The sequence below is a fragment of the Apteryx mantelli genome, chromosome 8 (genome assembly GCF_036417845.1).
Source record: "Apteryx mantelli isolate bAptMan1 chromosome 8, bAptMan1.hap1, whole genome shotgun sequence".
Taxonomy (NCBI): domain Eukaryota; kingdom Metazoa; phylum Chordata; class Aves; order Apterygiformes; family Apterygidae; genus Apteryx; species Apteryx mantelli.
The window spans coordinates 10,695,101-10,711,482 of record NC_089985.1 but is presented as its reverse complement, the minus strand read 5'-3'; the positions used below and the strand labels follow the sequence as shown (position 1 = coordinate 10,711,482).

The 16,382-nt window shown below is 48.3% G+C and overlaps 1 protein-coding gene across 2 annotated transcripts in view; it reads right to left on the bottom strand.

The window, feature by feature from the left end:
* The window catches only part of RASAL2 (RAS protein activator like 2), a 121,580-nt gene that overhangs the window by 46,120 nt on the left and 59,078 nt on the right, over window positions 1-16,382 (bottom strand). For both annotated transcript variants that reach the window (XM_067300588.1, XM_067300587.1), the window contains one exon: window positions 9,731-9,837. In XM_067300588.1, coding sequence (XP_067156689.1) covers window positions 9,731-9,837 — 107 coding nt within the window. The remainder of the gene's footprint in view (window positions 1-9,730; window positions 9,838-16,382) is intronic.

Below are 16,382 nucleotides of genomic sequence, written 5' to 3'. Positions count from 1 at the left end.
GTTCCAGTACCTCTCAGGCTGCTCAAATTGCAAACACGAAATAAAATGTTTTTTTTCCCTTAAGGGCAAATAAGACAAAGCTGACCCAGTTCATCATGGGATCCAAAGACATTTGTATTGAGTCATTCCAAATACCACTCGGACAGGTACCATGAATATTCATTTTTGTGGGAGCACACAATTTTAAATCAGCATTGTTTTAACCTCACAGAAAGATTTTCCTGGTTTAATTGGATGAAACATACTCTTTAATAAACCAAATAATCTGCCTTGGGTTGAAGGAGGCTATCCAGAGTCAATTATACCAAAGAAGTCTTAGGTTAAGAACATATTTGAGGCTAAAAATTATTAAAGCAAGCAGTGTGCTTATTGGGGAGCCTCAAAACACGTAGAAATTTGTAACATTTGCTCCCTGCACGTTGCTGGCACCTTATGCAGGGCCAGCGCTTACAGATGGACAACCTGGGACCAGCACGAAAAATTCACACGTGCCAGGACTGAGCGGAGCTTGCGGACTTCCATTTGCCAGAGGAAATCCTTTTAAATGCTGAATGCAGGCATAAAAGGAAGAAATGAGGAAAAATAAGCTTATATCTGCAACAGTTACCATCAAGCTGAACTCCCCCCCACCAGTTTTTACTTTTCTTTCTGTATAGAAGAAATCCCTGACAATGCTAATAATTGTAGCTTGTACCACTAAAAAGACAAAAAAACCCTTATTTCTTTTCTTATTGTCCACATCTTTCTCTTAAAAACTTATTTCAACACAAAATACACTGCTGTTTGCCTCTTATACCTCAATGTAATGATGAAGCGTCTGAGGTTTAAGAACCATCAGGAAACATTTTTGAAACAGTGGGCATTTTATTCCCTAAAAAAAAGCACCCCTAGACAAAAAACAAGTAAAGCTACACCCCAACTGTCAGAAATGATGAAAATATCTTTTTAATAACAACGCACAAAATATTGGGTAGGATAAATCAGCTGGAATGATCTTTTTGAAAGATCAGTGCTGTGCAAATGGGGTGTTTTAAAAGGAGACCAAGGAGAGACCAGCTGCAGAAGAACCGTGCCCAAATCCCTCCCGACACATGTCTGACAGCCCACATCTAACGGGACAAGACTCGGTACGAATCGAATCCCCCTCGGGACCATCGGTCTGAGGGCGCCGGGACGGGAAGGAGAGGCACGGAGAGGGGGGCGCGAGAGCGAGCGCACTCGGCCAGGTGCAGGTTCGCCACCTCAGCCGAGGCATCAAACACACGGGTGAGAAACCCCGGCGATGCAACATCTAAAATAATTCAAATTAAACTGAGAATTCCATTATCGTATTCGGAAATCAAGCACCTGATCGGCCACTTTGTCAAAAAGAAATGGCGCCAGAAGCAATAAATTCAGCAGGATTTTGTAACTTTGCTCCATAGCTGCGCAGAGAAGGCAGAGATCCCTCCGTATATTAAATTAAGGGGTGGTTGCTGTTATTATCAGCCTTGGCTTTGGGAGATAGTTGCTCTGCGCCGAGGACGACAGCTGTCTGTCTGTCCTTAATCTCAGTAAAGCAGCACGTGAACTCTCCAACAAAGTCAAGGACAACAGCAGCTCCGACTACCCAACCCTCCGACCACGGCTCCCCGCAGACGCGCTGCGCCTCCGCTTTGGAGAAAACAGCCCATGCATAATGAATAACGCTTCTCTCTGCTGCTTCAAAAGCCAAAGGTTAATTCAGCCACGGACCAATAAAACTATATACAACAGAAACATGAATTATCCATGGATAAAACGCGCCGTTGTTAGCAGACGCCTCAAAGCAGAACGGGCAGGGTAAAACGGGCGACAGCGACGGTCCGGCGGAGGCCAGAGCTGCGCCTTGCAGCACCGCTGCCTCTCCCGGGCACTTCTGGGGACAAACACGTCGTCTTTGCAAAGTCTCTCCAACGGTTACGGTCCTTGGTGAGGAGCACTAACGCATCATTAACAGCAGCAGGTGGAAACGACTTAATTTTCAGAGTGAGGAGACTTTTCCCCTCCGAGTGTAAGGACTGGAGGGGTTGCAAAGACAGCTCTCGAGCGACTACGCGCAAGGACAGGGTTCGCTCCCAGCTGCAGCTCGCTCTCAGGATGAGGAGAATTTTATTTCTTCGGTTGCTCGCAAGCAGCTACCAAGAAAAAAAAACCCCAAAGATCGTAGCCAAGTGAAAACGCTCTCATGTGCTAATAATGTTGTAAAGCTACGGTGAGCAAAGCAGTGGGGGAAGACAGCCAGACCATAAAATGGAAAGCCACAAATAGCAGGATAGTCCAGGATTAGTAGTAAATGCGGGGAAGTTTATTACCCCCTGCAGAACAGCAAAGGAAAAGAATACAACTCGCGGGGAGGGGGGGATGTTTGCTTCAGCCCCATAACGCCTATTATTAAAATATTAGCAATAACGACCTTTGAAAAGGCTCTCAGCCATTCGTGGAATAGAAAAGTTGACGGGACCCACTACCTATGTGGGGGCAACGTAAAGAAGAAGACAACGAGGATGACAGTCCAAAATTCCACCATCGGCTCATCCCAAAAACCTGTGCACGGGCCGAGACCAATAAAAACACGCTTGGATGTATAAATAAAGGATAAAGCACAGCAAAAATAGAGGGGCATCATGGAAATCTACCATTACTTTCCCACTAATGCACCACTTTCTGCCGACCTTCTCTTCTCAGCAAGAAAACCCGAACAAAACCAAAATCCAGGATGGAAAAACTGATTAGAGGCAGAGAGGAGGAGGATTTACAAAAGTCATATTTTGAAGACCGATTATTTAGTTTCGAAATAAAAGCTAGAAGGGATTAGAGATGTGTAGAACAAGTAGAATGGAGCTTAGCTAAGCTCCCGCTCGCCCCGTTACGTAACAGGGCCACGGGGCAATTTAACGTCACGGGCAGCAAATTTAAACGCTTATCAGGAGGTCTTTTTTAACGCTATCTGTAAATCAGCTGGTAGAATTCACTGCCACAAGATACCATGCAGACAAATTTTTCGGCAAGATTAGAAAGGGATTACATGTTTATATAAGGAAGAATAACATATGTAGCTGCATTAGTCAGGTTTAAAAATAACAGGAGTGAGCAACCACCGTGCTTCGGGACACAAGCTGATCAGCAGCGAGGATCAGGAAGGTATTTCTCCCCCGATGGGACAGCCCTGCAGATCTGGCTGGATGAGCAATTCCACTTTCCAACAAAAAACTGGCTCCTGCCACAGGAAGGATGAGGAACAGGATGAACGAGTTTAAGGATGGTAACAAGAAAAGGAAAGAAATGGAGATTACACAGTCACAGGCATACATTGATAATATAACTACTAATAAAAGGTACCAGAAGATTGCATGGACTCTGCAAGATATGCACGCAAAAGGACTACAGGGATCAAATTTCCCAGGCACTGGGAACTGTACTTAAAAATTCATGAAGAAGCAAGAGCTGCCCGATCGCCGGGGAGAGCCGCGGCAGCCGTGCAGAGCCCCGCTCAGCGCCGGCCGGGCACGCCGGCCGATGCTCCGGCGGCCGCCCGTAGAAGCCAGCGTCCGTGCTGAAGGGAGGGCAACCAGAAGCCTGTCTAAAGAATAACAAAACAAGGGCAATAAGCCATAAGTGCTGGGAGAGACGGGTCACCCGAGCCTCCGGGGGCGTCCGAGCGAAGGGCAGAATCGGTCTACGGGACGAGCAGGGCACGCAGAGATGGAGCGACGGCCCCGCGCCTTCGCCAGCCCGATACCTTCCTATTAGGAAAATTAATTGGAGCGAGCTTTGTCAAAGCTGGTGGCCCAAACCGAGAGCTGCCTGCAGGAAGAGCTAAATAGGGGAATTATGACAAATGATAACGTATCGCGACAGGAGGAGGCGTCCAGTGGGATGCGGTGGGCGACAGCGGCATGACTGGTTCTGTTTAACCTCTGCGTTAATGATCTGGAAGAAAAGTTAAACAGCACATTAATTGCACCCGGCTGTATTAAATCAGGAGGTGAAGCGAGGGCCAGCAAGGACAGACAAATAACCAAGGGTTGTGAGCAATTAGAAACGGATAACGCGCATTCCTGCAAACTTCTCCAGCAGGGCTGTGCGAGTCAACTGAAGGGGGAGTTGAAAAACAAAACGAGCAGGAAGAGTGATAACAGGGCCAGAAGGCCTGGGTTGCACAGGGTGCATTAATTAAACCGCGCATAACTTGGCTAAGCCACGATTTAGAGGTGAAGAACAGAACGAATGAGCCAATACGCATTTAACTACGAAACCAAGGGCAGACTGGAATGCGATCAGGTGTTTAAAGCTATATACAGTAACAGCTCCCCTACATTCATTGCAGGGAAATTAGATAAAACAAAGTCAGGTTTACACTAAACAGGAGAAAAATGTTCCTGCTGTTGAAGTTCACACAGCGTCACGCACTGTGGAAATACCCGTCGCTCGACTGAGCTCTAGAGAATTTGACGTAATGAACAAATCTGCCGTGGCAGAAAGATAACGTGAAGGTTAGAGATCCTATGCACAGTATTATTATTATTATTATCCCAGAGTAAAGATAGGGATGAGAACTCAGCGAGCACCCTGCACACAGCTGATCACCCACTTCTTCCTTCCAGCATACAACCCTTGAAACAAAAGCCAGCCAACCTAAGCCATCGCATCATAGGCAGAGGGAAAAAGTGCAAGGGGATTTAAACACACACATATTATGGTGGGAAAAGCAGAGGGAAAACGTTCCTCTGACAGGAGGGAGGACAGGTTTGAGCACAGCCGGATTTTTCACAGGGGATGCCGAGATGCCCCACATTTAACGTAAATCAACGACACCATCTCTGCATTAGCACTGTTGCAGAATTAAAAACGTGTACTTGCAGGCTCTCGGGTCACACGGCCAGAAAAGATCAAACTGGTCCTAAGCTGGCAGCAGGACCGTAGCGGAGCAGAGCTCCGGAGGAGCCACCGTCTTGCTGACCGCATAGAAGATGAGGCTGGGCAGGCGCGAGCTCTCGCCAGGCTCTGACCTTCACTTTGGCCGGCCGCGCGGGCTGCTCTCGCATTTAGCAGCGCTCGCGAAGAGCAGCGCGGCAGACGGTAGTGCTGCAGATCCAATTATCCTCGCGACGAGAAACGAACCGCGGCAGCCAGTCCATAAGCATCGCTCTTTCCATCATGTTCACGCAGGGTTCCTACCAAAATCATTGTATTTACCTCAGACATTATGTGCTGGCGTTCCTGTCTTGTTTGCACTTGTCTCTTTGCTTCCTTCTTGACTTTTTTTAATAGCCAACGTGCACGGATGAATCATATACTGTTTGCAATAAGGAAATCGCTAACAAAATTATGCCAGAAAAGCAAGGTTGATGAGAGCGATATGAGCCTGAAGAGCGGTTTAGCAATACCTCCCAACCCTTCAGAAGGTTTGGAGGTTTTGACAGTCTCATATTCACCCTGGTCTCCGGCGGAAGAGCAAAGAGGGGAGCACAGTACGCTGTCGCAGTGCTACGGGGGGGCTCGGCGTGCAGCAGCAGGGAACGGGATGCGCCGAGCCCGAGATGCTGCCAGGACATAGCATGCGTGGGAAGGGAAAAGCTGGTTTCTCGCCCACCCGTGCGTCACGATGCCTACTTCTAGCCAGGTCCGTCTGCCTCTCTATTTGCTCAGTCCAATAATATTCATTATTAAAAATATGACTTTTTCTATATATGCAACATCTATAAACAACACACATCTGTCTATATGTGAGAGAACATGCTTACACGCTCCCCCATCTCAATTTGCCGATCTTTCATGCCCTTCTGTCCTCTGTCAATCCTCACTGATGTGCTTGGAAACTGTCAAATGACAATGCAACCGATCCTAGATGGAGACTAATGTTACCACCGACAAAAATATTGGGGGAAACAGGGAAGAAAAGGGACAAAGCACGAGAGCTCTTATCTCTGCACATAAGCTTCTTATGCCGTCCGCTGCGCAATGTCGGCATCAGCAGAATCCACTTTATTCCCATCGGTGGGAGATAAATTGAACAAGCCCATTTGACACATTGGTCCATGCAATGGTTAGTTCTAAGGCAGACCGTGTTTATAGTTCCTGAGATTATACTTCTCACACAACAGTAAGTTTAACTACAATATACCTTTTCCTCCAGTGCACATACAGGAGGTAGGAAGGCAAATTTCCCGAGCCTTACATGTCCATCCCTTAAAATAAATCTTCACCACTGCAGAGATGACTTAAAGACGTCTCCGCAAGGAAATATTCACTTAAAGGACATTATGCAGTTATGAATCAAAATTCCAAAGGCGAAACAAAGGCCCATTAGCTGTATTACAAATCACAGCTGCCTTGTTCTGCGTGAGTACCACTGCCTGGTGTTTGAAGGAAAAACTGCACAGAACATGCTGCAAGTCACTGTCCTCTTGAGAAGACAGTTTTTAAATAGCTTTTCAGAGAGGCAAACTTAAAAAGCTGTAAATGCAACTTATTTTGAAAGTCTCAGCATAATTCTTCATCAGCGTGGAAGAAGGTTAAGCTGTCCCCTGTCTTAAGATGCCTTCTGCTAGAAACCTCAAGCAGTGAGTAGAAAAGGTATAGCACACTTAAGATATCCTGCTAAACTTGGGGATTTTTGCAGATCTAATGATGATAAGGAGGGATGTTTCTTCCTTTGACTGACACTGAGGCTTTCCCAGCTCTCCGGTGCAGGTAAGAGGACTTGGCTGCCTCGTGGAAGCCTCAGATCAGTGGCCTGCAAACAGCCTCAAGGGAAGGCCATAAGAGTGCCTATAATGGCTTTAAAAATGTTTTTTTGCGAGGTCATCTTTATTTGACAGAGATCTATTGTAGACATTTAGGAAATGGGTATTAAGAGAACTCGTGCTTTTGTTTTTCCAAACACTGACACCTACGTTGCAGGTTGGAGGGCTAAAAGCAGCTGCAGTGTACTGCTGTTTCAGTTATTCTTGATTTTGCTGGAGTAGTTTTGGGTTGAACTCATTTGTACTCTTAAGCAACTTGACTTTTAGATGCAGTTTGCTCTTTTAAATAGATCAGAAGTTGGCATACAAACAGCATATATAACAGCATACAACAGCATATAAATGGACTGTTCAGAACAAACCTACAAAGCCAGAAGCCTTGTCCCTCTGCAAAAGGCAGGAGGGTGCATTATGCTCCTGGGCAAACAGGTGGCTAGACAGACAGGGAAGCACGATACCAGTTACATGGGGCAGAAATACCATCTAGTTTTTGCTGCTTCACCTCCAAGAAAGGCAGCCTGCTTCCTGAATCTCTTTGCCAGAGTCTTAAAACCCTAATAAAGTGCCAGGGGAAATGGGAAATATTCTGCAAGGTTTTCGCTTTGAAGAGGAGGAGGGCTAGTAAGTATTAGAGAAGAATTCGAGAAACATTAAAATGTTCTTTAAAGGTAGGATCGACATTAAAAAAAAAAAAGCACAAAAATGAAGGCAAACACAGAAAAAAGGAGAGGTATAAAATAAGCAATACAGATAGTCAGTAAATGCTTCTGATATATGGCTTGCAGTTGTTAGACTACCACAATACATATATACATCTAAAGGCGCAGCACATATACTCATCTAAAGGCTAGGGCAATTACTTATAGATGAAAACGAAGAAAATGGAGAATGAATGAAGATGAGAATTGCTAGGACTTCTGAATCTTCTCAGAGTACAGAAATGCTCCTGGAACCATATGGACCACAGTTCATCATCAAAATGTCAGAACTTGACATAACAGAATATTCTTGTGATAGCTTCACACGTAACTAGAACAAAACCTTTTTTTCCGAAGTACCATCCAGAAAACAAATCACTGAAGTGATGGAGGACACTTCTTAGAACCACAAAATAGCTGGGGTTGGCAGGGACCTCTGGAGACCATCTGGTCCAACCTCCCCGGCTCAAGCAGTGTCACCTAGAGTAGGTTGCTCAGGACCGTTTCCAGTTGGGTTTTGAATATCTCCAAGGATGGAGACTACACAACCTCTCTGGGCAACCTCTTCCTGTGCTCAGTCACCCTCACAGTAAAGAAGCTTCTTCTTATGTTTAAACACGATTTCTTGTATTGCAATTTGTGCCCACTGCCTCTTGCCCTGTCACTGAGCACCACTGAGAAGAGTCTGGCTCCATCTTCTTTACTCCCTCCCATCAGGTATTTATACACATCGATAAGATTTCCCCCGAGCCTTCTCTTCTCCAGGCTAAACAGTATCTTCTGATACAAATGTTGCTTCAGATATTTTTCAAACTAGATGAAAATGGATTCATAGTCTTTCAATAGACATCAGAAGTTCAAATCTTGTTCTGACAATAAAGCCTTCACAAAAAAAAAGAACTGTTGACAATGAGGCTAGTCAAACATCAGGACAGGCTGCCCAGGCGGCTGCGGGATCTCCATCCACGGAGACTTTCAAAACCTGACCAGAAAGGTCCCAAGCAACCTGATCTAAGCTGGCCCTGCTTCAAAGAGGGGGGAGGACCAGAGACTTCCAGAGGTCCCTTCCAATCTAAATTATCCTATGACTCTAAAAAGGGACTAGACATGGTTACCCAGCATATTTACCACTGATTGAGAGAAGTTGGGAAGCAACCAGGTTGTGAGATAGCCCTTCCCTCTGCTCCCTTCTTTAATTCCAATACACCACGAGTTTATAGGTTGCTTTAGAGACCACGTTTTCTATAAACTCTGACCCACCTTAACCCTTTTATTATTTAAATAGCTGTTGTTGAATCATTTGTTCATTTATTTATTTTTTTAAAGATGACACAGTGCTGGACTTAAAAACCAAGTTTAGACACATGTTTGGATCCAAAGTGAGCTAGGAAGCATGCTTAAAAGTGATGAATGTTATCTAAAGCAATACAGGAATATATGGACTGAGGTACAGAAATGGTATGCGTGTGCATAGAGAAAATAAGAACAAACAATGCTCACTAGACAATTCTTTTCCTTCCCCCCTTCCTCCTCCCCTCAGGTTTTAAAGGACAGAGATTTCTTCCCACATAGGGAGGAGTATTAAAGTATATGCAATATTCAAGTTAGATATTTTAAACCAAGAAAAACTATTGTTAAAAAAATTACTGAGCACTTCACTCTAACTTGAGAGGCATTTGCCCTCAGTCTAATAACAGAAAGGTCTTTGTGCTCTTGCTCTGGATACACTGACCAGAGACGGACTCAGGCAAGAAAATCCAGACTCGAGCTGAAAAAGTCTCATCCGGATGCACAGTCAACCAAACTCACCGCAAAAGAAGCAAAGAGCAACCAACACACATGCAGAGATTTCACCAGCTTCCAAGCAAGCCATAAAGCCATCTCAATCTTCTATGTACTTCACTGACACGAAGGAAAAATAACATGCCATCAACAACCTAAAGGAACCTTTTTCCTAGCCAAAAATTGAATATATAATGCAAACCCTGGTGGTGACTTCAGAAGTATTTATATAGGTTGCTGCCCACATTAATGCTGATGTGTCACTATTTGCAGCTTTAGATCAATCCAGTAGAAATAAGCAAATTATAGATCTACCAGAAATATTACTGGCAATATATAGCAGCTGATACCAACGTCTCCCGACAAATTGGAAATACTAACTAAATACTCATTTTCTCAGAGCCTCGTTGCACATTATGATATCTCAAACTCCACTTCCGACTCGATGGGAAAATCTGCTCCCTTGCAGGAAGGCTCACTTACCGGCACTTTGAAAGGAGAGGTGTTCGAAGCATCCATGGAGTTGGTTTTCTCCGACGTGCTGGTCCCCGAGATGCTCCGTCTGCGAGGAGATCTCTCTGCCGGGACCTCTGAGACAGAAAAGAAAAGGAAGGGAAGGTGAACGGGCGCCGGAGGGTGGGCAACAGTCGGGTTTTACGCTGCACAGGACAGATGCCTCAGCAAAGTTTCGAGTGAATTATAAACGGCTGAATTACGCTCACTTGTTTTTCTATACCTGATTTACTTACTAAATTACAGTGGCATTTCCACTTGCAGATTCAAGGTTATGAATCCGACTCGATCGTAGGCGATAGGCAATTAAAATAAAAAACGCTGGTGCAGATCAATACCCAAAGGTATTTAGTATTCTATTATTGTTTGTGAGCTACTGTTCTGAAAACTTTAAATTATTCTTTTTTTCCTTTTTACATAAGCTATGCAGTAATTAACAGATAACCGAAACCGAGACACAGGGAAGCTCAGTTTTAGCCTCGACTGAACACGACTTGACAAAGGTCAAAGTTCGGTCCTATACGATCACACCACGAGCTCCAAGCGCACGATCATCCGAAGGCTCACGACTGCCCGGCGAGCGTGACATATATACCTCTGCAGATAAAAAAAAATAGGTCAAACTCTCCTCGTTCTGGCAATATGACCTTACTAAGATACGACTTTGGCATCCTAAATCCATGCCAGCTGCTCCGATGAGCATAAATACTCAAACAAGATGTGCTTATATCCGATTCTATTGACCGTAAAGTATACATGCGTTAAAAAAAAAAATCTCCTGTGCAAACACACATATAGCAGACATAAAAGTCCCTTTCTGTACGGCTAGGTACGCGCACACGGCTGCCGAGCACACGGATACCTTTATCGCAACTGCTGCCCATCTCCAGCTCCGTCGGCAGCCTTAAAGCCGCCCGGCTGCGCCAGACATCCTTAACGCGGGGAAGGGAAGAAATCGCCGCCGAGCGAAAAGTCCATTGTTATCTTCGGCATCGCAAGGAGAAGGAGCAAACGGCGACTCCGGGCAGCGGCATCCGGACTCGCGCCGTTCTGCTGGCGAGTCCCGTCGCCAGCCCGCGGGGCCCCGGGCGCCGCGCTGCCCGCAGGCAGGCGGGAGCGAGCGGCTCGGCTCCCGCGCCGCCCCCCTTCCGCAGCCTGCGGAGAGCCGGCGAGCAAGCGAGCGCGCGAGGGGGAGCGCGGCGCCCGGGACTGCGGCTCTTCAATCAATCGCTCGGGCTGCACATCCTCATTAGTTACTTTCAGGCTATTAACAGACGCCCAACTGCCGGCTTCCCTCCGCTACGGGAAATTGCACCGTGCCTCCCGATTCGCGGCAACAGCAACAACAGGAAAAAAAAAAAAAGGGGCTTGCGGAGATGCGCGGCCAGCTGGTGCCGCGAGAGCGGCCGTCTCCTCGCAATAACCGAAGGGAAAAAAGCAAAAAAAAAAAAAAAGCAAAAAAAAAAAAAGCGCCTTCCTCGGGGATAGCGTTACCTTTGCTTGCAGGGTTTTGATCTCGCCAGAGCTGCGGTACACATCCCCGTGGCCGCCGGAGCGAGGAGGACAAAACGGAGCATCCCGGCGGGTAAGAAATCTGGCCCCTGCAGCATTACACTGCCTCGCACTGTAGACGCTTATCTGCTTTTAACTAACTAAAAAAGCGGCAGCGCTCAGTCTCCCAATTCGCTCGCAAGCATCGCCGGAGCGGCCGAAGCCAGCGGGAGGCCAGCAGCCGGCGCGGCCAACGCCGGGGCCCGGCAGCCCCCCTGCCCTCGCCGTGCCGCCACCGGCCTCCCCCCACGGCGGGCAGAACTTCCTTCCCCGCAGCGCAGGCGAGCCCTGGGAGGATTTAAACAGCCGCCTCTGCTGCTCCCGTCGCAGGCGTCCCCGAGCGGCTGTGATCTATTCGCTCCCCGCCGGCGGACTAAAGCGAGCACCTCGTCTTTAAGTCCAACAGCAGCGCGGCACGTCCCAGGTCTGGCTTTGCCCGCTTCGTGCCCGCGGGAAACCACATCGCGGCAGAGCGGCCGCCGTGGCTTAGCACGGCCTGTCGCTTCTGCTGAGTCACAAACGGAGAGCGGAGCCCCAATTCCCGACTATTGCCGCCCAAACGGGGCCCGGCTGCGGGAGAGGGAGCTCGGGAGAAGTTTCGGGTTAAACCGAAGGGAGGGGAGAAGCGACGGCGAACTTCCCTGCCTCTCCTTGCCGCCCCTCTTGCCCCTGCAGCCACCTAGGATCAACTGGAGTCCTCAGCAGGTGAAACACAGAGGCCATCAGTGAAGTGAGTTCTGTCAGTTCTCAGACGGCCACAGACGGGTGCTAAACAAGGCCGGCGAGTGAGACATTCACAAGGGGCTTGCGACGAACTGAAAGCACAGCTACCTTGCCCTCCCTTACCCCTCCAAAAAGCAGGGGCGGATAAACAGCACACTCAGTCCCCAGGACAACAAAAGACCACGTCCAGCAAAGCCGCCATGAGCTGCAGCCGTCCCTACGGGGCATTTTTAATTTATCATGGCATACTCCGCACGAGAGGTGCCCCGGCGAGCCTAGGCAGCGGCGAGGCCCGCTCTCCTGGGGGCGGCCGCGGCACTCCGGTGGGAGGCGCCTCCGGGGCTCCGGCCCCACGTCCCACCTGGTACGTGGTGCTGGGGCCACCAAAACGCGAAGCCGCACCGCTGGGGAAGCTTGCGTTCTGCTGCAAAGAGCTTCGCCCTCAGCACGGCTGAAGCGGAGACGGAGAGGATCCCTCTCGGCTCTGCGGGATGCCACCTGCTACTCTCCCTCCATCTCTCCGAGGAGTTCGGGAGGGACCGGAGCGGAGCAGGGAAGGCGAGGGGGCGCAAGGAGCGGGAGCCCAGGAAGCGCCCCGGGGCTGGCGGCCCAGCACCACCGCCACTGCAGAACCCGTGTCCCAGAGCTCACAAAGGTCTCCCGGGCGGAACAATCGGACCTCCCGGGAGCCGGCAATGCGCTAAGCGCGCTGCCGGGCGCCCTTCCCACGCGGGCTGCTACCCGCCGTCCGCCCCAAGCGCTGCCTCACAGGGGCCCTCGCGTTAAAACAGCCCGGAAAGTCCCCCCAGCTCCGTCTAACCCCCTTGGAGAGCCTCGCCATCCCCTCTGCTCCCGAGAAAGGGGCGGTTTCTGCCGGGTTGGAGCATTCACGGATCAACCAAACCAGCCTCCATTAGCCCCTTTCCTGTTAAGGATCAATGAGCGACACATGCTATGCCTTTTTTTCTTTAAAGCAAAGTTTTTGGGGCTTTCTAATAACTTTTTAGGAGCGTGTGGGACACCTCTTCTGCCCCAAAGAGCTCACGGTCTAATTTGAAACAAGGCACAATAAAAGAGAGCGATAAACCCTAAGAGGGGGGCAGCGGGGAAGTACCACCTTAAGAAAATAAGGCACCCAAATGATGCAAGTTATCCTTGATTATTTTTTATTGACGTTTGCTTACCTCTGGGTGATTTTTTTTAATTTAAGTTGCATTTGAAAATAAAGTGGTTATCCCCAGGTATACAACTGAACCCTAGGGGCTCTAAATGAAAGAATACCTGGAGGGAGGCCTTGAAAAAAATCCTTGGCTTTGAAGATTTGCAAGCACAGGACAGACAAGTGTTTCCCACTAAGGGAAGAGACAGAAGAGACTTCTGGGGACATGGCAAACAGAGCTACCGTCTTTCACTCCACTATGTTCCTAATAGGTTTTTTTTTTTCATTGCAAGTTGCTGATCACCCAACACAGTATGCAAATGATGATTCCTAAGATGCTTCTGAGATCCTGATGGTTTGGTCTCCCCCAATTTCTTTCCAAACCCATTGGTTTTGCATGGTTTTATAGGCGTGAACGTGCAGCCAGTGGGAACACTCAGCCGGCCTGCTAATTAAAATACTTTCAGTCTGAATAAACTACTGCGTCGAGCCTATTAAAAGGGAGTCCCTAATTCACTTTTAAAGCCTTTTAAAAATCAATAAGCATTTGAGCAAGTACGAAGATTCTCCCTGCTCCAAGGTAACTTCTGGTGGAGCAGCACAGCGCACACCTGGAGTAACGTTATGGCACTCAGCGCTTTGGTCGGGCAGAAGCGACCGCTTTTGTCTCGTTGTCCCTTCAGGTTCGTCTCCGAGTGCCCAAGTGACAAAACACTAATGAGAAAGATCTTGCTGGGGACAGTCAGTATTTACTTAGGGTTTCTGCTAAAAACCCCCACAAATTCTGGTGAAAGTACCTCCCAGCAGGCAAAATTACAGAGAATAATGAAAAGCAGAAAAAAAGCAAGCATTAGGAGATTTATAAAAAGCACCAAGAGCAGCAGCTATGCCTAACAGCCTCTTTCAAATGAGTATTACCTGACAAAATAACAAGTCTCATATGAAAACACATTAAAAAATAAAAAAGGTTCCTGTTTTCTCTTGGAATAAGCATTCTCTCATTTTTCTCACTTGGGGAGAATTCAGATTTGGGCCCAATTCACAGACTGCTATAAAAAGGTAATTAAATGCCTGTGTAAAAAGCCTAGATAAAAAGCAAACTCAGAAAAAATATGATTTGAATTATGTCCTGACGTCCAAACGCATTCTGACTAAAACATACCATGTAAATTCTACAGGGTATAACTTAATGGAGAAAACTGAATTTTGCCGTGATAATTCTTCAACATTTGTTGAGACAGCTAGATAAGGGGTAAAAAAGGCCAGAAGAGATGTCTGGGAGAACGCTCCTAGTCCATGAGCAGGGATTTTCAAAGAAGATACTGTGCGTCACTGGGACTGAGGACCCGGGTGAACATCACAGATTCTGAACTAACGTTAAGCTAGTTCTGTTGGTGGCAGACGCTTGCACTGGACTGCAGGTAAAAAAGCGCAGTTGAATCGGGCCCACTGCAGAAGGTGCGCAGCAAACCACCTCAACGACAGCCTGAGTCGCTGAAATGACACCTTGAGCCATCGAGCCCTCAGGAGCTCACGGTCTTGAAGACAAGACTTAACGAGCAAAACTGATGGAGTGGGCTGGGAGAAAGGGCAAGAGCATCATTGGAGACGTCCAGTTTTAGCTTTCAGGTGTTGACTGTCATGGTTGCTCTCTGTGGCACGTTCTGAAGAACCTGGTAGTGGCATCCAGCAGCTCCCACGTCGGCAGCTGCTCGAGGGAGCCCCTGCGCCGAGGCAGGGAAAAGCGGCCTCCAGCTCTGCAAACGCAAGCCAGAAGGGAGCAGATGCACATCCCAGCTTCCCAACGTACCCTCTGGATGATGGGCACGTCCAGCTGAAACAGGAATACTCAGTTCGAGGTGCCTCTTTTTAACCTCCTCGCGCATCAGTCCCCAAAACCCCGTTTACCGCTTGACGCTACACGCAGCGATACAAATTGCCAGGACCACTGCGCCAACAACGTGCAGCGGATGTGAGGGGCTTCAGCACATGACCTGGAGATGCTGATGGCCTCGTTATCTCCCAACGATCTTGGACTGCCCCTGCTCATTCAAATTACCTTGTGCTTGCCCACGGAGAGACTGCGCACACGCAATTAGTGCGGCTCAGCTGACGCAGGCCAACTCGTTCCTGCAATGCAATTTGCTCAGAGGCTTATGGCTGAGACGCACATGGGTATGATATCAATATTTATTATCCTCATTATTAACCAACTGCCTTGAGCCACGGCTTTCAGGAACCATCTCTTTGCTCTCTGCAAAAGGGCTGCAGATTGAGACAGTCTCCGTGAAGCGCTCTTTCACTCCGGTTAGCAGGATACGCTCACACGTGACTGGTGCTCGGATGCAGCAAAGCTCTCCAGCTCTTCCCTGCTCCTCTCGGCAGGCCAGAAGACCGCTCTGAGCTTCAGCACCTCTTGCTCAGGACAGCAGGATTTTGCCCCGAGCAGTAAGAACCACTGTTATGGACACAAAAAGGAGCCCCTCAGTGTATTGTAGGCATCTACAGGATGCCCCTGAACCTTAAGTGTGGCCCTGGACTACAGACAGAATTTGGGAATTGGTATCTCTAAGAAAAATATATTTTAAATAAAAATATGTGCTTGGAAGCAAAAAAGTGCTACCCTACATAGCTCACCTTTGAGACACCGTTCAGAGCCTGGGCTGAACAAACACGGCCCGGTGCTTCGGGGTGACGGCCAGGAGACATCCTGAGGATCCCTTAGCGTGGAACAGAATGGGAACACGGGGGAAAAGGGGAAACCAGCAGCCTTCTCAAGAGCAGCGGTGGGGCCCAACCCGCGCGTATCCTTGTCCCCGCTGGGCGCGACACTCCCAACGAAGGCCACGGCGTACAGCAACGTGCCCAGCCACCCCAGGAGCCCACTCGCAGCCTGGGTGGGGGACAACAAGGTTGGGCACAAAACCTGCATCGGCATTGGCGGTTGCCTGCTTGACTGACAGCTGAAAATCCACAATGGTGGCAGCTACATCTCGGGAAAAAAGGTACTGGAGCAAGCACGATTCGTGTTAACAGTCCGTGGAAACGGACAGGGGCGCGCCGCACGTCAAGCTGCCCTTCCGAGCAACTCGGTACCCAGAAATTATCAAAATCGAACAAGTTCTGAGGACAACCAAGAACATGGAGTGAGAAGGAATCATTTACGGAGAAAAGATTAAAAGACCAAAA